The following is a 24,254-nucleotide window of genomic DNA, read 5'->3' as shown; positions in this document are numbered from 1 at the left end:
GTCCACACTGGTGCTTCTTCCCCTGACAGTAATTCATGGGTAGTTTTCTCTTTTGCTTGCAGTTGGACATGGGAAGTTGGAGCAACCTGAAATATCAATATCCAGAGCAAGAGATGAGACTGTCCAAATATCCTGTAAGGTTTTCATCGAAAGCTTTAAAAGTGTAACCATACACTGGTACCGGCAGAAACCAAACCAAGGTTTAGAGTTTCTGTTATATGTCCTCGCAAACCCTACCCATATTTTCTTAGATAAGGAGTACAAGAAAATGGAGGCAAGCAAAAATTCTAGTGCTTCTACATCGACATTAACAATATATTCCCTGGAAGAAGAAGACGAAGCTATCTACTACTGTTCCTACGGCTAAAGCACAGCGTTTGAGATTCCAGAATAGCCTACACAAGAACCATCCCCTGAGCCTGTGTTCCAACCCACATCCTTCTCGGTATGGGCAGCCACCTGCTGCTCAGCTAGGGACCCCCCTGAGCCTTGAACCACCTGTATCACTCCTTACAACACTTTTAGAGCTTCCCATGCAACGGACGTGGATTCTCCTATTCAAACAAAGCTTCAGGACTATATTGCCATCGAAGACTGGCTGACACTGTTTCCTGCTGAATGAGAACATCTGGGACGCATTCAGCACAGGATGGCAGGCTCACTACATGATTGGGTTCTTTTTTAGCTATGCAGAAGTTTCCTATAACTGAGTTTATAAGGAAGGCAAGATAGAATTGTATCAAAAGAGGGGTGTAACTATTTCAAATATAATGGATTTTATGCATGATCATCGGGGCTTTCAGAGGTTGAAATGATGCCTATTATCAGTATTCTAAGATCTTTCTGGAAAAAATGGCTATAAGAGGCAATCCTCTTCCTTCCTGATATGACAACAAAAGAGAATCCTGCAGGTAGGATGCAGCTCAGTGCCACTCAGAACAAATCTGGGACAAAGCATGAACTGCTCTTGGAAAGTACTTTAACTCAGTACTGCAGAGTTCTGTAAAAAAAACAAAAAATGTAAACCTGCATAAAAACTTCAATGACTAGAAATGAAAAATAATACCTGCTCCTTTCACCAACAGAAAAAAAAAACAACCATCACTCATAAATTGGAAAAGCAAAAAGTAAAATCATTGACAATTATTTTACATGCTTATTTTCTCATTTCTATTTGGATGATTGGGAACATTTAAAAGATAGATGTTGGGACAAGACATTAATTGTAAAAACATAAAAATTTAGGGCCCACCTTCTTCAATATTAGTGAGGAAAAATTCTTCCTGTAGAATATTTTTGTACCGATGAAGTTAACAATATAGCATCTCCCAGTACACTAGTCATTCAATGCAGTTTATCTATAGTCTCTGAAATATCCACAATGCTCTGATCTATTTCTTCCCTCTAAGGACCAGGTTGAATGATTAAATAGAGATGTCACTGACAGTTGAATGAGAGATCACTTAGATGCTCTAAGCACCTTCCCAGGGACACTTAGCACCTTGGTGCCACGCCCTGTACATAATGGTTTCTGAACATGGTGTTCTACAGTGAGAACGAGGAGAGTGCCCAAATCTCAGTGGACATTGCTTCTCACCTAATGTGTGCATAAACACAATTGTAAGGAGACTGTAGAAAAACAGACAGTCCAAGGATAAGGACCCAGCTAGAAAGAAATGGACAAAAGGCCAGAATTAAGCTTCAGATACTCTATGAGCTAAGTGCTTGATGTAGATGACTTCACTCAGTTCTCAGAGGAACAGTGGAAAGTGCCACAGCCTGAACTTTCAGACAGACTCCTGGGATGGAAACTTGATAGATGCTGAAATGATGCAGAAGAGAGAAGGGGGTACCTTATCTGTGATTGTTAAACAGTCTTTAAAGAATTGTTAACAAAATGAAAAACACTCAGTACTTTGTAGTAGTGGATGAAAGAGGCCTTAGAGGCCAAAGGAAGAAAAAAAGGGGAAAACGACTTGTATAGGTCAATGCTCATGTGTGTATACGTGCAGGCTGCTCACATGTGGAAGTGCATACTGATCCTATCTCTCCTGTAGCCCTTTCTTTCTGCCTCCCTTTAAATTCTAATCTCATTATAAACTCCCTAGTAGTTTAAAGCACCCACTCCAAGTGTATATTGCTACAGATAGAAGACAAAGAAGACAAAACTTTGTGAAAGTCTCAACCTTGTGACCTTGGCAGTTCTCTGGCTTTTGCCCAGCCCATAAACTTGTTCTGCAGATAAAGGTTGGTTCAGATATAGCTTTCAATTACTTACATGCTACCTAAAGATGAAGCTGCAGTGAGCAGCCCAGGTGAGTGGTTGTAACTGATGCTCACACAGCCTAAGGCAGTTATTAGTTGGCACTTTAAAAACATACATTTGTTGCAGCTAAGTCTGTAGCTCAGTTGGTAGAGTGCTTGCCCAGTGCAAGGCCCTGGATTTCCTCCACAGTATTACATAAACCAGATATGATGGCTTCTGTACCTATAATTCCAATACTTGAAATGCATCAAGCCTGTCATAAGTAAATAAATACAATAGATGTGTTTATTGCTCCCAGTGATTGCTAACTGATGAATGATACTTATGGTTATTTTAATTTGTTTTTCTGTGTGTCACCATTTTCTTAATGGCCCTTTGTTATACTTCCAACCTTTCCATATGAGTTGTTTCACTTTGGGTAAATTACTTCACCCATCTTTGACCTACTCTCTTAATTTTAAATTGATAATATCATAAAATTAACTTGAGGGAACTGTGGCAAGGACCATCTTAAATAATAGACAATAGTTTTAAAAGTACATAGGCTTTGCATTTGACGAATGTTCACCAACTGGAACTGATCACATTGGCGATATTACATATCAGAAAATATAATTGTTATTTTTTGATTCATATTCGGAGACCTTGTCATCAGCAGCAGGTGATTTCCAGAACCTCTTTGGGCATGAAAAAAAAAAGTCTTAGTCTAGTGTTACTGAGTCTGAATCTTATTTCCCAAGGATCTCTGGGATACTTAAAATCTGAGTCATGGAAGTTTAGAAAGTGATCCCATTTGCACATAGCAGCTGATCTGGTGTCTTCTTTGACTCCTTGATAGAAATGGTAGATGACTACTTGTTTTCTCTGTACTCAAATGCACAGAAAGTTTCTAACCAATGCATGTACAATGTAGCGTGCTACCCACATATATGTATTTTTACTTTCTTTGTAAGATTGATTAGAGTCAGTGAAAATTTTCAAGAGCTACCTTATTTCCTAGAAAACAAGTTTCCTTCACTAACTTGAGGTTTTTATTCACAGTTAATCCACTGGAAGATTAGTGTCTGCTTTGGGCACAAAATGCTTGTCTTCTTATCACTAGCTTCAAAGTGCTAATGGGAAACAGTAGAAATCAGTTGGAGGGGTGGAAGCAACATTGTCTCCATCATGACCTACTCCTCACACCCCAAGCATGCTGTGGACCAACGACTGCACTCCCTGACAAGGCAGATTTGTAACATTTCCAGAGAGAGAGACTGTGTTACAGACATCTCACATCCCTCATTCAGGTTTGCTATTTTCCAGAGGTGTACTGGGATTGGGCAATCTTACATGATGACCTCTCCATCCAGGTCTGACCTCTGGGCTCATGTGTATGAATCTGATCCTGTTACTATGCTGCCCAGAACCACCACTTACGGTGCAAAGATGAGTGTATTATCTTTTCCTTTTCAAACATGTACTCATTTATAATAACGAGGAATAGGCCTGATAGAGCCACTTCAATGTGCACATTTAATGGTAGCATTCAAAATCAGAACAAGAAAGGCACTTCCTTTGTCTAGATTACCTAGAAGACACTGTTGATCATAACTCAGCAAGTTCTCCTCATGCACCAAACCAGTGCTCAAAAAACCAAGATAATATACCAGGGTGATAATGATGGGGCTGGAGAGATGGCTCAGTGGTTAAGAGCACTGAGTGCTCTTCCAGAGGTCCTGAGTTCAATTCCCAGCAAACACATGGTGGCTCACAACCATCTGTAATGGGATCTGATGCCCTCTTCTGGTGTGTCTGAAGACAGAGACAGTGTACTCATATATATAAAATAAATAATTCTAAAAAAAAAAATCCAAAAAAAAAAAAAGCCAAGCGGTGGTGGCACACACCTTTAATCCCAGAGTTTGGGAGGCAGAGGCATGTGGATTTCTGAGTTCGAGGCCAGCCCAGTCTACAGAGTGAGTTTCAGGACAGCTAAGGCTATACAGAGAAACCCTGTCTCGAAAAATAAAACAAAACAAAACAAAATAATGAGCAATCAACAATTCTCATGATATATGCTGGAAAAAATAGTTTTAGTCCTTCCTCCTCTCCTCCCCTCCCTCCCCTCCCCTTTTCTTCTCCTCCCATCTCTTCTCCACCTCATCTCTCTTTTCTCTGTTTATGACTCTCTCTCTTTCTCTCTCTCTCTCTCTCTCTCTCTCTCTCTTTCTTTCTTTCTTTCTCCTTTTCTCTCTTGTCTGTACGTCTCCCTCTCATGCATCATTAAGTCTGTTTGTATTTTAGGAGTAACTCAATAAAGAATGTTAATCTTTCAACAAGACAATCATTTCTTACCAGAAAGGAAGAAAAGAAAATTCTCTCTCATAAACGCAACTTTAAAAATGTCAACCTGAAGCCGAAATCACAATTCACAGGGCTTGAGAAGAGCAGAGTGAACACTCTGCATGTGAAGTATTTCCACACTTCATTGATACATACAATGGAGGCATGCTAACAGGACAAGAAACTGCTTATCTAAATTGACAGTTCGTAAACATCTTTCATAGGGATAATGGAGGCATTTGTTGATAACTGAGTCAGGTAAACCAATTTCCACAGGAAGTCATGGTGAAACACCATGCCCTGATCTTCAGTCTGCAGAATCTCACTTCCTCTTCCTGTGCTAGTCTCTATTTTGTTCCTGTGTAAATTTAGTATTCAGTGACTCTCTGGACAGAGGCTGTAAAATGTGGCTTCTGCTGCAAATCTTCACACTGGCCTCCCTCAGGATTTGTGAGTACATGTTCTTCACTCAAGGGAACAGAGGATTCAGAAAAAAGGGATAGTTAGGTCATACCACATCCACAGGGAGGATGATCACACAGCTGTTCAATTTGAGCCAACAAATTATACTATGATGCTGAACCCCTCAATGAACATGTACAGGAGGAGGGAACCCACAAAACCCAGAGAGCGATTTGAATTGAACAACAAATGTGTATTGTTTAATGAAATTCAAAATTCACAATTTTGAAAGTTTTTCAAAGCTTTAGCTTTTGTTATATTTCAGATTCAGGAGGAAGCATTCTCACATCACCTATGGTGTCATATGTCATCAAGAGAAAAGGAAATACAGCGTTTCTCAAATGCCAAATACAAACAAACGTTCTGAAGAGCGATAAATATATACACTGGTACCAACAGAAGCCAGAACAGCCACTCCAAAGAATGCTATGTATTTCTTCAAAAGAAAATATTGTCTATGAGAAGGGTTTTAGTGAGGAAAGATATGAGGCCAGTAAAGGGCAGCGTGATTTGTCTTCAGTCCTCAGAATACACCAAGTGACAGAAGAGGACACGGGAACATATTACTGTGCGTGCTGGGATACACTCTATCAAGATGCTGCATTCTTAACAAACAAAAACCCTCTGCAGGAGGCTCACCTGCAGACACCCACGCCTCCTCTTTACACCTCCAACTAAAACTAGACCACTATTACTCAACAGAAGCAAGCCATCCAGGCTGGTCCCACCTGTGCACATAATTACCCCCCTCTTCCCACTCTCCAGAGATATATGACCACAATTACTGAGCATTCTTATGCTGTATCTGTGCTCTGAGCTTGAGCTCATCAGAAGTCCAGGCATCCAGTGCAGTGTCTCCTTCATCAAGAGCTCATAACCTTTTCTCTCCCCATCCTTTGGATATCTCTCACCAGTGTTCCTGATGGTCTCTGCTTCCCTACCTATGGAAAACTCCCTTGGAAGGGAGCCTAAGTACAGTACTCAAGAAAGATGGAAGGACCAAAGCTTTTTAAAAGAGATACACCTGGATTCCATTTCCTTCAGGATCACTCACTGAGGAGGGTAAGCAGAGATTTTCAGCTTAAAACCACAGTAACACTAAGTGCTCAGAATGCTAAGGACTTCCTGAGTCTTCTTTGGTAGTTTGCAGTGTCGTAATGAACCAATCTCAGTCTTTCACACTGTAACACCAAAACTTCAGTGAGCTATCTCAGCTCACTTGAAAACATTCCTAAACTCAAGAAATCATGTCTTGTTCTCCCAATAACATTAAAGCAAAGTTTTAAATCTTAAAGGTCAATTACGAATGGCTCAAAGAAATTATTTTTTTTCTCAACAGGATTTCATTCACAACAGAAGATTATAACATATTTCATTACACCTCTTGTTATTATAAAGTAATCAGGTCAAAACAGACTACTAGAGTATCAATTCTGGATACACATAAGACAGTGGAGACCCTCGCTCACTACTATAAAGAGTAGTGGTCCTTCTCTCCCGTGTCCATGAGATCATTCATAGTTACTCACAATATTTTCTCCCCCAAAATGGAAATGGTTTTTAAATTATGGAGTGAAAAAAGATGTCAAGGAGAGGTCTCACTGAAATGATACTTAAGGGAAACAGGGGTGGGGGGTTGGGGAAACAACTCCCAGTAGGAAAGGTATCTGGTGCTGTAGCAGTTGTCTTGATGAATGTCATCTTCTGGTACCTGGTAGTTCCTTTGCACCAGAAACATGATCAAATGACCCAGAGGCACAGCTCACTGAGCAGGACCATTAACAGCTCAGAAATAAGTCTTGCCCTCCTCCCCTGGCCCTTCGCCACAGAGCTTGGGCAGCATATTAATCCACTGTAGCTCACTTCCCGTTCACTGTCTCTGGTGCTCATTCCAGCAGCCACCGGAAATGCCAAGCCCCTGGGTTTTTCTTCTGTCTTTGGCTTGTGTTTGTAAGTTAATTTTGCTTCTTTTTCCCTTTCGTTATTTTTGTGTACTGAGCCTACTGAAAATAAAAATGATTTGAAAATCTCCGATTTGTCTTCCTTGCTTTTCAGATGGAGACTCCTGGATATCTCAAGATCAGCTGTCCTTTACCCGAAGGCCAAACAAGACGGTGCACATAAGTTGCAAGCTCTCTGGGGTCCCCTTTCAGAACACCATTGTGCACTGGTACAAACTGAAAGAAGGGGAACCCCTAAAGCGAATCTTCTATGGCTCAGCCAAAACTTACCAACAAGACAAACCCGACTCCCGCTTGGAAATCGATGAGAAGGATGACGGTACCTTTTACCTGATAATTAACAATGTTGTCACATCAGATGAAGCCACGTACTACTGTGCCTGCTGGGATCTCACAGTGTCTCAGTATCTGGAGGAACGTGTAAGAAAACCATCCTATCTCCTTGGGTGACCTCAGTTCTGAAACCACCAAGAGCCCTCAGTGGTCTCAGTCATAGGTCCACAGGTGTTGGGACTGGGTGGGTCCTGAGGACTCAGTTTGTTCAGAGATGTCAATACAAATGAGGAAGCTGGAGCCCAGAAAAGCAAATGACTTGTCCCAAGCCAGTGACCCAGAGAGGTAGCTACAGCCCTGTTTCCATCTCCCTCCACTCCCTTTCTCTGCTTTTCTTTTTTTTTCTTTTTTTTTGAACATGAAATGCTTTTTTATAGCATGTTTTACAAGGGGAGGGGGTAAGAGGGGCCAGGTGGTGGAAAAGTACAAAATCTTCTTGGCCTGTGCCTTGAAACATGTCATGGTCTATACGGTACACTGCCTTGAATTATGATCTACCTGCTGTTCTTCAGAAGATATGGTACACTGCTTGAGTTATGGTCTCCCTGCTATTCTTAAGATGATATGGTACACTGCTTTGAGTCTATCTGCAGTTGCTAAGCAGGATCTTGCAGTTGCCAAGCTTCAGAGGACATTGTGCAGGTCTTTCCCTGCTTTTCTTATGGTCACTCCTAAGATAAACCTCTTTCAGCAAGCTTGCATTTAATTCAAAGGGGCATTAGAACAAATATGCTTGGCTTATGCCATTAGAGTCCCAGTGTGGCTGTCTGACGTAACCCAAGTATGGCTCTGCCGCACAGCTGGAAGGGAGATGAGAATAGCCTACAGATGAAGCCCTCCCTTCTCATTTCCATGCTCGTCTCCCACGGCTACCAATCCATCTTCAGTCCTGCAACTTTCTCTTGGTTCTAAATGCTCTACATCAGGAAGAGCTTCTGTGGCATAAGTAGGGTGTGAGGGGAACAGAAAGTAGCTTCTTCATGAGTATATTTTATATTTATCAGTCTTTGTCAGCTCGAGACGGACCCTTGATACAAAGCTTGCATTTCCTATTCTACACTATGAAATCGTAGACTTCTCATACCTGGGGCCATGGGCTTATTACAGAGATGTAGGCTGTTTGTGTCCAACACCTGTGAATCAAAGTCGTACAGAGAATGAGAACAGCAGCATCCAGACCTGTGCAACTGTGCTCTAGGCAGACGCTTCTCTGCAGAAGTCTCAGCAGCGATCCAATCAACTGGCTCCAGTTCCAGTCTGACTCCAGTGTCCAAATATTTCTTCTCAAACCCTTGATTCTCATGCCCTCTATGGCAAAGATGCAGATGTGTTGTGAAGACAACAAGGAGGTTTTACATTTTTTTTTTAGCTTATACATATTTTGTCTCCTCTAGTGGAAAAAAACCCAAATAAATAAGGAGAATTGACTTTGTTTTTTAAAATATTCATTTCATTTTTACTTACATGTGTATGCCTGTATGTTTTCTCACTGTGTGTGTGTATGTTTCTGTGTGTGTGTGTGTGTGTGTGTGTGTACATGCGTCCATATGTGCATGTGAGCCCTGTGGTTTTTTCCTTCATGATCAGTAAGGACTACTAACCACTGATACATCTCTCCAGCCCTGACCCAACTCCTCTGAACTTTCCTATAATGTGGGATTTGAAAAATAACACGACCCTTGGAACTGTGGTTTCATCTGTTAGGAAGTCAGCCACAGCTAGACCAAAGTCTGACATGCTCAAAACTGTGGTGGCACTTAGGACAGAGTCATGAGCCAAAGCTCTGGGGATCCAGTGAGACAACTGCAAGTTTCCTCTAACCCTGGCCTCCTTATGTCTACACTGCCTGGTAACAAGCCGCCATGACAGCAATAACCACGTAAGCCTGATTCAGATGGTAAAGCATGTCTTTTTGCCATGGATATGGTGGTACAACTGTACAATTGGGGCGGGGGGAAGGGAAATCAAGAAACATATTTGTGTGGACACTCAAATTCATCAAGATCCAGTTCTTGTGGATTCTCTTCTAAGGTATTTCCTACATCTACCCACGTTCTTCTTGTCTATAATGAGCAGCAGACCACTTAAGTCCCTGAAGAGTGACAATTCATACGGCATACACCCACCATTCTAAGTAAATCATGGCATAAATTTTTGTTTCTACAGATAGCAAGCAGAACTGTCACTAGAAATTAAGGAAGTGCTAACATAATTTTTAGAAGAAACACATGAAATACCATGCACATTAATCTCCAATCTTCATAAATTTTGAAGAGTTTACAAAAATTTTTTCTCAACAATATTTTTCACTTAAATCTATTCTTTAACTGATATATGCAACCCAAATCTGAAAATATCTTGGTAGTAGTATGTGATTTTTAAAAAAATCATACAATATATTTTTTTAATTCATACAGTGTATAATATTAAAATCAAGACATACACATTTTCAACCTTTTGTTATTTCTTCATGGTATAAAACTCAAACCTCTTCTTATTTTATTAAAACACACATTATTCATTATGTGTGGCCACCCTAATGCTTGCTTGAGTCACACTACCATGGATTGGTAGCATTGCTTTTATAGCTAATATATCAGTCAGCCCTCTATTTTTTTGTTTACTGTGGCAATCCAAGTGATTTGCACAAGGCAGCACTCAGTATTGCAGATGTTCATTTCAGATGCAGGTCCTCTGATACTCACCAGGCATAAACCTAGAGCTGGCTCAACCCACACCTTCCCATTGCACCGGTATGTTGTGAAGCAATTGAATGAACAGGGTCTGCAGTCTTTAGTCTTGAACTCAAATCTCAACTCACTTTGAAACCTCCAATTCTGTGTCTCAGATGACTTCTCTTGGTCATCAAAATGTAGAGATGTAGTTGAAAGGTAAATGTATGGATGATGGTTCATGCCAGATTCCCTATGGATTTACTTCCTGTTCACTACTAAGAGCCTAGACTCCAGACTGGCCATCCTAGAACACAGAGAAAGAAAATTTTATAGCTCAGCTGAGTATAGATTTCCACAGAAATATATATCACACATTCATATTTGGTATAGACAAATATTTTGTATTTCCCAAAAAGAGCCATGGGCTCTATCTGGCATGCTTGCTTGTGAGAATTCCACATATCAAGAAGTATCTCTAACACATGAAGTGGCATGTTACATGTTCAGTATGAACAAAGGCCTCACTCACTAGATAATAAAAATGCAAAAAGAACAGTGGTAAAGTCACAAAAGGGAAGCACCAGCTGTGAGAGCAATGCTCCGTCCTCTTCTGAACAGTGCCCTTGGGTGTGTATAGGAAGAGAAGAACCAAGAATATACCCATGACCTCCTGCACAGGAACACGTCTGCTATTACATAAGTGACATAGTAAGTGGGGTTGCAAAGATAGACTCTAAGAATGTGAATGTTATTAAAAAGTATTTATCTCTTGAACATGGCAGATATTATGTTTAGTTTTCTTATGACGGTGTTATACTCATTTGTTTTCTTATTGGGAATCTCTGCAAATTACTCAAATACAAATTGTATTAAAATTGATAATTTCCAGAAAATGACCCAATGTAAAAAAAAAAAAGTTACTATTGTGTTTTAAGAAGGCAACCAAACCTTGAAGTATGGTATTGTTTTAATCAAAAAATAAATTTGTCTGAGTATTCTTAACTATGAAAGTTGTCACTTTTAAACTTGAAAAAGTAATATAAAGCTTTACAAAGTCACATTAAAACTTGAGTTTTATGATGCTTCATTTCCTCATTTACATATTTATTTATTTAGTCCTTGCTTTGAATTAGGATTAAAGTTATCTTCACCAGTCATCCTTTTTTTCCTTTTTTAAAAATTAGATATTTTCTTTATTAACATTTCAACTGTTATCCCCTTTCCTGGTTCCCCCACCGAAACCCCCAATCCCATCCGACCTCCTTTGCTTCTGTGAGGTTGTTCCCCCACCCACCCATTCATTCCCGCCTCCCCGCCCTGGGATTACCCTACACTGGGGCTTCTAATCTTCACAGGACCAAGATCCTCTCCTAAAATTGATGCTCAACTGCTCAACTAGGCCTGGATGAATGAGGAGTGTGTGTGTGTGTGTGTGTGTGTGTGTGTGTGTGTGTGTGTAATAAAAAAAGGTGAGAAGAAAAACTACTGATGTAGCAAGTCTGAAATGTTTTTCTGCTTTATTAAAATGTAAATCAGTCTGGCAAAATGACTCAGGAGATAAAGGATCTTGCTACCAAGCCTGTTAATCTGAATGATACTTAGGATCCACAGACTGACTAGAAAAACACACACACACACACACACACACACACACACACACACACACACACTAAATAAATAAATAAATAAATAAATAAATAAATGTAAAAATATTAAAATGATCTGTGCCTCAAGTTTCACATCATTGGTAAGAGAAACCATTTCTGGACACTTACTATATTTGAATGTCTATTCTCGAACCATTATTTTATATAAACCTCATTAAGTCCTGTAATGTGGATCTTATCATCTTGGATGAGGACACTTGATCCTTGAGAACTAAATGCATTCAAAGCCATATCACCAAGAATGGAAGCACTCTATCTGATGCTCTGTTTTAGGACTGAATGCTTCTTGCCCATTAATTTCAATGTTCTGAGGAAGTTGTCTGACTTTTACATGATGGCCTTCTTCAAACTCTGCTGAGCCTCTCAGCATTCATACCAGCCATTTGCTAATCCTCACTGTTGGCAGCGGTGCCTCCTACTGACTCTGACTCCTTCTATCACCTCCAAGGTTTAGAATACTCTAGGGTAGCCATGCCACTATTCTCCATAGAACCTCTAGTAACTCCTGCTTGGATTTCCTCTTAGAAACATTCATTTGAAAATACTATAAATTATAATATCCCACACTGAGTTTTTTAAATATACATTACATGGTGGTTCTCCTATTCTTCAATCTAGGGAATGCAATATGCTTCAATATATTCTTTCTAGTATATTGAAAGCATTGTCACTTTCAATTTGAACCTATCTTATATGGAGGTTAGATTTTTCTAAATGTTTCTAATTGATAATTGTTGGCTAATAGTTGACATATAGTCAATGATTTTACTTTAACTCTGAAATGCTGTATTGCCTACATAATTGTTCAAAGGGACTTCACTGTCACACTTACAGAGCTGAGGATGTCTTTGAACGCCTGATGCTCCTGCCTCTACTTTCTGGCAGATAGGATTATAAGCTTGAGCCATTGCCCCTGGTTTCTGTTATTCTTTCTTCCTACCCTTCCCCTAACCTCAATTTCTTTTCTCCATTTTCACTATTCTCACTTTTAGTTTCAGGCCATCTTTTCCATGTCACTTCTTCCAATGAAGAAAAAGAAACAGGCTAGATTAGTCTTTGTGAAAATGACTTATTTCACTTAAAATGATTATCTCCAATCCTGTCTCTTTCTTATAAATCATATAACATGGAATTTTTTGGCTGATGTGTATATACACCAATTTTTCCCTTATCAATTCATCTTGTTGATCCCATAAATTCATGATTTTGACTCATCTTGCAATGAACACAAATGTGCAGATATCTCCATAGTAAGCTGATTTTGATTCTTTGGGAGTATTAATACAGAAATAGACTGGTTGGATAATGTTGACATTTTACTTTATTTTTTGAGGAACTCTTGGGCTGACTTTCAAAGTGGCTATACTGTTCCATAATGGCTCCTTACAATCACCCCTACAATCCTTTTTGTATTTGTTGATTCTGTTGACAGAAACTATTTTCACTAGCAGGGGATGCAATTTTCATTTCTGCTTCTCTGGTAGCTGAAGATGTTGAGCACATTTTCAACTATTTATTGTCCATTTTGACTTTATCATTTTAGAAATGTCTGCATTTCATTGACCATTTTGGATTAGACTGGGGAGTGTGTGTTTTGTCCCAGTCCCACGGGGCATTGAACTGGGTTCCCGAGGACCTGGAAGAGAGAACTGGAGGACAAGGGGCACAAAGAACAGGCAGCTTGCCTATAGTCTGATCAAACTGCCGATTTTAATTTTTCACACAGGGGTTATATACACATAGAGGCAGGATGTGAGGAAGGCGATGACTCAGGAGCGTAGGTGTTCTCAGGGGGAGTACAGATATCTTCTAGAACAAAGTTTTGGCTGGATGAAGAAGCAGGGAACAGGTCATTTATGACTCTGTCTATGATTTATTTGTTCTTATCTAAGCTGGTACTTTTTACCAAGGGTATCTATCCATAAGGTCTATGACTATCTGTTCTTTCCAGGCTGGTAATTTTCCACTAAGGCTGCCTGTCTGTAGCTATCTGTTCTAGGGCCAGTGTTTTTCCACAGAGACCAAGACTTAGTGTTAGCAGGCATGTATGGTTAACTTGGGCCTAAGGCTGATTTAGGCCTTCAGTGTATAAGCAAGGCTGCTCCGGAGAGTGTTTCTAATATTCAACTTTTGAATTCTTTATATAACCTAGACAATAATCTTTTGTCAGATAAGTATTGACAGAGACTTCCTCCCATTTGAAAGGCTGCCTCTTCACTGTTGATTGTTATTCCTCTAATAAGCCTTTTAATTAATCTTATGCAATCCCATCAATCCAAACTTGCTTTTGTTCCTTGATCTATGTGCCATTTAAACAACATTTATTCTGCTTATCTTCAAACAAAGTCTTTCTATCTTGTCTTCTTTAATTGTCTTTTTTAATTTCTTTCTTGACTGGTTTCACAATTTTCACTATAGTTTCATCTATCGTTAATATATTGATCATCTATCTATTGTTTGGCCATTTCTATGAAATTACTATTTCATGATTCTTACATCAGTATTATATTATGTCATTAGCCTAATGTCTTTTTAGTGTTATTTTTAATTAATTAGTTCATTTTTACAGTACTTGGAATGAACCAGAGTCATATGTTAGTGTTATAGCATGAAGCCATAGTTACAGCTCTCTCTTTGTCTTTAATTTTTGAGACAGGGTCTAACTACATTGCCCAGACTCACTAAGAACCTACTCTATCCTAGGCTGGCTTTAAATTTGTAATATTCCAGCCTGAGCCTCCTAATTAACTAAGATTATGGCCAACAGTCCTAGCTGAGACTTTTTGTTATTTAATGGTCATGAATCCTCACATAGTGCCCTTATTTATCCAAATTCTAGAATTCTCATCTAAGAAAGAAAAAGACATATTACTCTCGGAGCTCAGACTGAAACTGTAGCTAGTGTAGATATGAACTTATAAAATACTGACTTCCTGATAATTGTAGATTTTCTCTATAATTGTGTTTCTCCATGAAGTCAGATTTTAGTGGACAATTAATAAACTTGATACTGTGTTTCCACAAAATTCTTATATTTTTCTGTTTTCTTTTTGTTTATTTTGAGATTGTATTTTAATTAAATTTCACCCATCTCTTTCTTTCCTTCAAACTCTCTCATATACTCCTCTCTGCTCTTTTTCAAATTTATGGTCTCTTTTATCATTAATTGTTATTACATTCATTGTATGTACATATATATTTATAAACGTAACCTGTTCAGTCTATACAATATTACTTGTATATATCTTTTCAGGAATTTGGATTTGGACAGTCAATTGATATGCATGGGAAGGACCATCTTTCTCACTCCCAGATTTACACAGTTTTCTGTATTTCTTTGTGTAGGGTTGAGACCTTGTGGGCTTTTCCCTTTTCAGTTTAGTCTGTTCATTGAGTTGATTCTGGCTCAGCTCACATGTGGGCAGTCATGTTGGTAAGACCTTATGAATTTATCTTCTGATGTTACTAGGAGAAATATTATCACAGTAAATGCACTGACCATTTGGGTCCAATCTTTCTGCCCTCTCTTCCATAATGTTACTTGAGCTATAAGTGTGGGGGCATTTTATAGATGTAATGTTTGAAATTGTGTTCCACAATTGTACATTTTGATTGATTGTGGTTTTCTGTAATTTTTTCCAGGTGTTGCCAAAGAGAAGTTCCCTTGATGAGGAGTGAAGACTACACTTATCTGTGGTTATAAGGACAAATGTTTAAAGATTGTTGTTAGGAATTATGTTGGTGTAATACATTAGTAGTTGAAGACTCTGTTCAAACAACCATGACCCCACTAACCCTAAAGTAGTCATGTAGGTTTCCATACCAGGCATGGTATGCTTCTTGTTGAGGGATCTTAAGTCCCATAAGAGAGCTGTTCGTTACTGCCAAGATACATATGCCACTATTTTTTAAATGCAATGAAACATTTTATATCTCATTAAAATTTACATTTATTCTATGTATGTATATGTGTGAATGTGTACATGTCATAGCAAGCAACAGAGATAGGAATGGAACTGACTCTCTCTTTCCACCATGTGGGTTTCAAAAATCAAACTAGAGTCACCAAATTTGGCAGTAAGTTCCTTTACCTACTGAGCTATTTTGCTTCAGTTACTCTTTTGCATTTTAAATTAGTTTATAATTCTATAAATATAGACAAGTCTTAAGACTTCTAATAATTCTACTCCTGGTCTTGAAACAAGGGATAAGAGTGGAAACCAGAAACTGAGAACATATCATGCCTGTGTAAAGTACGAAGGGTAAGCAAATTGTCAGTTAAAATGCTATTTTTAATTAGCCAATCAATAAGTTAATCAATAAAATTTTACAACACATTATAGATATGGTTTTTACCTAATCTTCTTTATTCTAATAAGCCATGACAGATTACAGTTTTCATTGACGTGGCTAAAATAATGTTTCTTGATGCCAACTAATAATGGCAGCTTTTAGAACTTATAGAATTTTGGGTCACACTTTTCTAATAGTGGCATGTTTTTATTTTTAATTAGTATAGAGCTTCCTCTTTTCAGAAATATTTTCCCTCTTATTAAGAAGAAACATTGGTGCTGGTGAGAACAAAAAAACACATTCCTTTGATGTAAACACTGAACAGTTTCAACACAACTGAACTCCTGGAAAATAAAAACAAAGCAATTCTTAGAATATTTTTTCTAGTTACTTGGAAAAAAAAAAACAGTTGGTGGACCAGTTAGCCCAACTCTCTTATTTTCCAACTGAACCCTTTCTATTTTTCTGTTGGTGCTTTTCATTATCACTACCTCCAGGGAGAAGAACGTACGAGTTTATTTTGTGAAGAAGCTTGCAAGGTATTAGATACCACACAGTTTATATGCAGTGAATTTCTTAGGAATCCAGAAGATGAGTTTATCAGAACAAATTTTACCCTATTTTTCATGACATGAATATGTGGAGAAGGTTCAGATTTTTGTAGAAGCTGTGAGCACTGTGATAGCTCGGGCTGGAGCAAGGTATTTGCAGAAGGAACTAAACTCATAGTAATTCCCTCTGGTAAGTAACTTTTTTCTGCTTTATTCCAGTGATGAGAAGTACATATACAGTTGTATAAAAAACAGAAATCTACTATTACCTACTGTATCTGACTACAATATTCTTAGCCTGAGTCATTTTTCAGGATATATTACTGGATATGACAACAAAAACCTACTTTGTAAATGGCTTCTTTTCTCCCTACAGAAAACACTGGAGCTCTGTGTTTAGAATATTCACATATGCAAAGAATAAATGAGAGTTATTTTGAGGAGCATAGACTATTGGGGTAAAATTTTGCTTCAAGATACTGTTGTAAAAGGAATTTCAAGTGTGAGTCCTCAAAAATGGAGTTTTGACGATGGCACTTGTATGTATTTTGAAACACAAGTTAGCACTACATTCTCCAGAAAAACTGTGAAATCCTTATTATTAATTTTGATCATAATTCATAGCAAATTACCATAGAACATGAGTAAATCTGTGTCTTATTTGCTTTATAGGGTAGATTGTGACCGGTCACAATTTATGTCACACTGAGTCTTGAAATATTATCTGGAGATTTCTCAGAATTTGTAGTTTACACAAACTGCCTCTGTCTAGAGTCCTTGAAAAAGACTATGAATTTATATCTTCATTTGACCATTATTACGCTCAATTTCTTTAATTTTACTTTTTATTAGAACACCTTCATTGTCTAATTCTTAGTAGGTATACCTAAATATGTGGTTACTGCTTTTATTTCTTTATGAAACAGAAATCTCAATTAAGTCTAAATTGCATTTTAGGCTAAGAATTGATCTATAAATGATAATCATTTAAAGGAGTAAATGCAGAAACTTCTGGAAAATCCTGAAAAAAGTAAAATAAGACTTCTCAACCCATTTGAATATGACCCAAGTTTCAAGGCATCAAAGTGTGTTCTGTCCCTAAATTCATGATTATACTTAGACATGATGTGACTTTGAGTTTTCTCTCAATTTAATATCAACGGAGCCAATTTTATATATTCATATAAATAGTAAGAAAATATTGTTGGGTTTTTTACATGTTTGCAAGATAGTTTCACATGTTGTGGATTATATGCTAATTCATCCAAGTGCTTGACCTTGGCACAAAGCTTATGTCCACAGGACATTTCTTTATATTCTGCAGACTAAAGCACGGAGAGAGGCTGGAGGGCAGGTGCCATAAGCTTCAGTCTCAGCATCTTTGAAATTGTTCCTGGTTTGACCATGATATCCTGAGAGGTCTGGATACATGGCTATAATTAAGGAGTCTGTGCTTATTTTTATTCTGGTGTGGGAGACACAAGCAAGGAGCGTAGAGTAATTGGAGATCCTTCAGTGATAGAGGTACCAAATTTTATGTTTGGAGTAAAATAAAACATAATTCAGCACCTTGATAATGAAGCATAGCAATTTTCAAATGTGATTATTTTTCCATTGTAAAATTAAAGGAGTATATGGGGAGGTGACTTGGTGGATAAAGTACTTGCTACACAAGTATGATGATCCAGGTTTGAATCCTCAGTCAGTCTAAAGTAGTGCAGAGCAGTGCCCACATGTGCTTCTAAGGTAAGTTGGAATACTGAGTCAGGGAAAGCTCTAAAATGTCATAGTTCTACTACACTGGAATACGGAATGATAAATAGCAGGAGATCTTGTCTGAAACAAAGAGTAATTGAGGACCTGAGCAAGGCTGTCCTCTGACTGCCACAGGACTATGAGATGTGTGTTCCTGAATCCACACACAGGAACTTGCAGGTTCCCTATACACAAACCATATACATACACAGAGAGAGCAAAAGAAATTGGAGAAAAGATTTCAAAGCATATATTCTTTGTAAGGAAAGTAGATATTAAGTGGACATTATTTCTAACATGTATTTTGAAAAATGCAAAGAATTGGCCATAAAACAAGCTCACCTCTCTACCACTAAATCATAACACTTGATTTCACATGCACATTGGGATTCTTAGCCTATAAGGTCAGTCAAATAACACTGTCCTGAGATGTCTTTGAGGACTAACCTTGTGATATTTCTTCATTAGGTTTTTATGAAAGAGTCAAGCCAGTAGCTGCAGGATAGTTTGGTGTGAGCTAATTGAAGCCATATTGTACCAGAACTTTCAGTAAAGGATCCAATCACATGCATTGCACTGCCGACTGGGAGCACAACCACTGTTTTGAACTGCATAAGTAAAGTGTTCCATGCACTGATACACACTCTGGGTTTAACTATATCTCCTTTTGCTATCCTAGAGCAGCAGGCTTCTTGTGATGGTAGATTCGGGAACCCAGGTGTACTATTGCAAAGTAGACTGTAGCTGGTGGGTGGAGGAATACAATTTCTCTCTTTATTTGACCTAGATTTAATTGCAATCCACACCTTCTAATTCTATGATTAATAGGAAAGCTTTTACCCATGGAATGACAATGTTTCGTTCAAGCACAGGTCATAGGAAAATAAGTTGCTGTTGTTAGCAGCCATGTTGGTAACAGTAAGAACCTCTGCATTTTTATTCCTTTTAATTAGTTTTCTCATCTTTCATTTTGGTTTCAGTGATGTGCTGGGGTTGAATTGGTTTACAATAAAAGATATGTTTATGAAAAATAAAGCAGCTAACAGAACTTATTATGAATCAGTTAGATCAGGAGCAAAGTGCTATTCTTATGTGAATTCCAGACCATTATGTCCCTCGAATCTGAAGAATCAGGGACACTAGACTAAGATAGTAATTTTGATATGATTTGAATCACTGTGATGTTCCTTCATCTTTGGTTTAAAAACAAAATGGATCATCATAGGTAGATACTGAAGGAATATATTTTCAAGGTAATTGGGGAAGGCAAAACTGGCCATAGTGAGATGGGGGTGATAATGTTTAGAAAGCAGAGGGCTGTGAGCAGGACTTCCTGAAGGACTTTCTAGGAGATTGCAATTACAAGTGCTGATGCTGAGAACACTGTGCAAACATTCTAGCAATGTTTGCAGACATCTGGACTTTCATTAAACATTCATATGTAATGTATGGAAGGTCATTATTAAAGCATTTGACATTGGTGTGGGATTTATTGTTAAAGTCAAGGTGGTGATAGACTCACTAGACAGACACCTTCCTATTTCTTCTGATCAAGTGTGCTGTGAAAAAGTCTGGGCTTTGAACTCAGACGTGGAACTCTGGCTTCTCCACTTACTCCTAGAGAACATGGGCGACTTTATGCTCAGAGCCTAATAAGTAAGACAGATGAGACATGAGAACAACAAGATTGTGTGAGAACCAAAGGTGATGTGGTGAATAAAGCAATGGGCACATTGTCCAAACCACAGCACACACATGGAAGGATAATTCCTTTACATAAATGACTAAATACAGTTACAACGAAAAAATCCAAGCTACTTACTAACATCTACTTCACTGAGATAAAAGAAATGCAGAGCTCATTGTAGAATCAACTAAATGAACAGTGGGCTGCACTAAATGGCATAGCCAGAGAACAAAGTAGCAAAGGGAGGATAGGGAAGCATGTTAGAAATGATATGAAAGCTTCTTCTGTACATTGACCATAAAAGCAACTTGGTATCCTCGCCTTCCTATCTATCCATCCAGCATGAATTATGCTTCACCATGAGAAGATAAAGATATGTGAAGAAATAAATTGTTTTTAACAATTCGATATTTGTGTTTATATACTATTATTTTGAGTCACTGGTTTTAGTGATGTGTGTCTGACTTAGTCTGTAATCCTAGCACTTGGGAGGCAGATGCAGGAAGATCAGAAACTCAGGCCATCCACAGGTACATTACAAGTTTGATTCTGCATCAAACTACATGAGACTGTATCTCAATAATTACTATCATTATTATCTCTATTAACGTCCCACTTTCTCTTACAGACAAAAACTTTGAGGCAGACATTTCCCCCAAGCCCACCATTTTTCTTCCTTCTGCTGCTGAAACAAATCTTCATAATTCTGGGACATACCTTTGTCTCCTTGAAAAGTTCTTCCCTGATGTCATTAGGGTGTACTGGAAAGAAAAGGATGGTGATACTATCCTGGACTCCCAGGAAGGGGATACGCTGAAGACTAATGACACATATATGAAGTTTAGCTGGCTTACTGTGCCTGAAAGGTCAATGGATAAAGATCATAGATGTATCATCAAACATGAAAAAAACAAAGGAGGAGTGGATCAAGAGATTTTCTTTCCTTCAATAAAGAAAGGTATGTGCATATATTTTTTGAAATACAGCTTTCTAGAAAAATGTGTTTGAAAATACCCAGTCCTTTTCTACAATGTATCAATAAAAATGAATGTCACATTTAATGGGGCCAATGCAATTATTTTATCTTGTATTTATTTTACCATAGTTCTAGGCTGGCAGAGGCTTTGGGAGAAAAGGTGAAATATTTTGCTGAAACTTTCTAAGCTGTAGTGCCATTATCCAAAATAAATACATGATAAATTATAAACTTGAGGTTCTATCTTTGTTCTGCCAAGCAAACAGTCTTTTCTTCGTATTGTGTACAAAGTTTAACCTCCAAAAACTGATTCCTTAGAAACTAATGCCTTAGTCAACCAAATTTTCAAATGAGAGAGTTAAAGCCTGTTACAAAAAAGGAGTGGATCTAGCAGCCTTGACTTTTTCAGATTTTTATTGCTTATGTATCACTGTCAGAATATTGAAGTTAAAGATGGAGTGAGGATATGGGTTGCAAGCATGTCACTGTCTGTAATTAATTCATCTCTTGCCATTACCGCATTTTGGAAAGCTCTTTCTTTGCTACCTCATTTAGGGCTGATTAGGGATGTGTGGGTGTAGATCAGGATTAGTCAGTGTCCCAACATGGAGTGGTTGTACAATGAAAATGCATACTCTTTCCAAATTACTCGGAATAATTCAGATGCAAGATCCTAAGGGATCTCCTTGATTCAGTGAGGTACACAGGTGCACCATCAAGCAGAGGGCTGAAGATGCAGAGAGCCTCTCAGTCTTGTATTTCATTGTATTCCACAACTACTGGTAATGAGCAATTAGTCTGAAGGCTCCAGAGACCTTCTGAAACTACAAGGAATGAACAGATGTGAAACCTGTGAGCTGTTTGCTGCTCACTCTCTGGGTTTCTCCTGTGAAATCCCTAGTCTCTTTAATGGTCAGTAAACTTTGAATAGTTGCTCTGAGAGGTTCCTTGGTTTGGAAAGATGTGGCTGCTCTTCTATGAAGATTGCTTTAGACAGTCTATTATATCTTTTAGGATAAAAAAAGGAAAAACTACTCTTTTTGAATTTCCACTTATCTGTATACAGAACATTACTTGTGAATGACATGTACTGAGTTACATATCATGATACTAAGTTCTGTAATTATACATATTTATTTAACTATGGGACTCATGTTTTAATACACTTCTGTCTACATGAAGACATCTATGTATTCATTTATATGTAGATGTATTCATATTCACAAACACACAGAGAACTATCAAATACTGTGCATATTAACAAATTTTTATTGCCATTTATTTTAGTTGCTGTGAGTACCAAGCCTACAACTTGCTGGCAAGATGAAAATGGTAGGTTTTAGTATATATTTGTCTTTGTGTCACATTACAGTACTTTTCCTTTTGAGCATAACACTATTTGAACTGCCATGAATTAATTTAAAAATATCTGAAAGTCTGGGTATTACAGAAGAGACAGTGATATTTACAACTAGCATGTCACTACACAGACGTCACAACAACACAGTGAACTAACAATTTAAGTGTAAGTGACTTTAGTGAGGGGCACAATGGTATAACCTAACCTATATTAACAAAAAACTTTATTCACTCATATATCTCTTAATTTTAATCACCGAAGAAAGCATGATAAAAGATAAGCCTAGGTTTTTAAAGTCATCCATTTACTCACTAGTTATGGGCACTGATGGGTTTAGACGAGCTGCTTTCCAAATTCGATCTCCCTATACGTGGTTCTTCTGTGAATGGTGAGTATTGAGTTTCAGGTTTGAATGAGGAGAGCTGTTACTCAATGTAGTAATCAGAAATTAATACCTATTACTCCCTCCTTGGTAACGTGCTATGCCATCAAAAAAGCATATGGAGCTAATTAAAGAACTTTGTTTTTTTAGATATGCTGCAGCTCCAGTTCACAAGCACCTCTGCTTACTACACCTACCTCCTTCTGCTCCTCAAGAATGCGATCTACTTGGCCATCATCAGCTTCTTCCTGCTTAGAAGAACAGCTGTCTGTGGCAATAAGAAAAGGTCCTAAGGAAATGAATATGTTTGACTGTATTCTAGACTGGCCTCAAACTCTGTGTTGGAAGATGACCTTGACTGTCTGGTTTTCTTGTTTCTTGCCCCAAGTCCTGAAATTCTGGCCATGAACCACCTGATTTGATTTGATGCTGACCAAGAACCCAGGGATGCCTGCATGCTAGGTACACTGAGCTATAGCACTAGGCCTGTTGTTGAAGTCTCACACTGCCACCGAAGCTAGCCTACTGCTCCCTGTATAGCTCCCTGTATAGGGTGGTACAACAAGCCACCTGGTTTTCATCCATACTGTCATAAATGTACCTTATGGGAGTCTAGCTGCCTTCTCTTGTTGGCTTTGACTTCTGTAAAGTCACATGCATATCATCCTGTTATTGCATAAACATATTTTGAACTTTTGTAAGCAATTTCAGCAACTTCTCTATAACTGGGCTCACTTCCTTCCTGATTCCATCCTCTCCAGCAGTCCTCTTGCCCAGAAGTCTGAAGCATCAAAGCTCTAGTACACACAGGCTACAGCTTTTACCCATAGCCCTTGTTGATTTTGAGCTAACTTTCTGAAAGCCTACACTCTAGACAACCTGAAGAGCCTTACCTACTGTTTGATTCTGTGCCTTGTATTTCATATTAGGGACAATAAATTTTTTAAAATTAGAAGTCTTCTTTTGTCAATCTTTACTTTTATTTAGTAACGCTGAAAGCTGTGCTATGAAACAACATGACAATTATCATGGCATTTGGTGACAGTAACAAGAGTCTAAAAACACATTCCTAAGCTTGGTTCAGAGTCTGTAATAATGACATTTCTTAGGACAGTGGGTGTAGGAGGAACCACAAGCAATTGAAATCTCCATATCTGCTTTAAAAGGCTACCAGATTTTGAGTTCGTTTGTTTTTAGACATTTTTGAGGCAGTGAACAAATGTGTAGCGTGACTCATGCTCTCTGTGCTCAGCTCTGTGCCTGTATTTCACAGCAGTATGCTTTCTGATCCTCAGACTGTGCCCTGAATGCTACCAGAACTCTAGGGAGAAAAAGTTGATAAGGAGACCTCAGGTACTAAACTCCATGCAGCATAGCTTCCTCTGTAAGATGAAGTTATAATATTCTAGCTCCTAGAATTGTGTATATTTAATGAATTAGTAACAGCAAGTGCAAAAAAGCCCTTGAGAGTCCTGTTATAGGCCCCTGACTCTACCTTATAGAAAATAGATAATACACACACACACACACACACACACACACACACACACACACACACACA

The 24,254-nt window shown here is 38.2% G+C and overlaps 2 gene segments (V, D, J or C); both read left to right on the top strand.

The window, feature by feature from the left end:
• LOC114640317 overlaps positions 1 to 23,648 on the top strand; it is a 30,729-nt gene extending 7,081 nt beyond the window's left edge. Inside the window, 5 exon segments of the C gene segment in view lie at positions 63 to 364; positions 16,663 to 16,723; positions 20,604 to 20,933; positions 22,239 to 22,283; positions 22,844 to 23,648. Of these exon segments, the coding sequence occupies positions 63 to 364; positions 16,663 to 16,723; positions 20,604 to 20,933; positions 22,239 to 22,283; positions 22,844 to 22,986 (881 nt within the window).
• Positions 6,815 to 8,774, top strand: LOC114640318. The segment is given in 3 exon segments: positions 6,815 to 7,003; positions 7,109 to 7,434; positions 8,352 to 8,774. Coding segments are annotated over 3 exon segments (438 nt in total).
• Positions 23,649 to 24,254: the final 606 nt, after the last annotated feature.

This window comes from Grammomys surdaster, unplaced genomic scaffold (genome assembly GCF_004785775.1).
Source record: "Grammomys surdaster isolate TR1022 unplaced genomic scaffold, NIH_TR_1.0 125807, whole genome shotgun sequence".
NCBI classification, from domain to species: domain Eukaryota; kingdom Metazoa; phylum Chordata; class Mammalia; order Rodentia; family Muridae; genus Grammomys; species Grammomys surdaster.
The sequence above is the reverse complement of the archived record's forward strand: the minus strand, read 5'-3'. Positions and strand labels throughout refer to the sequence as shown.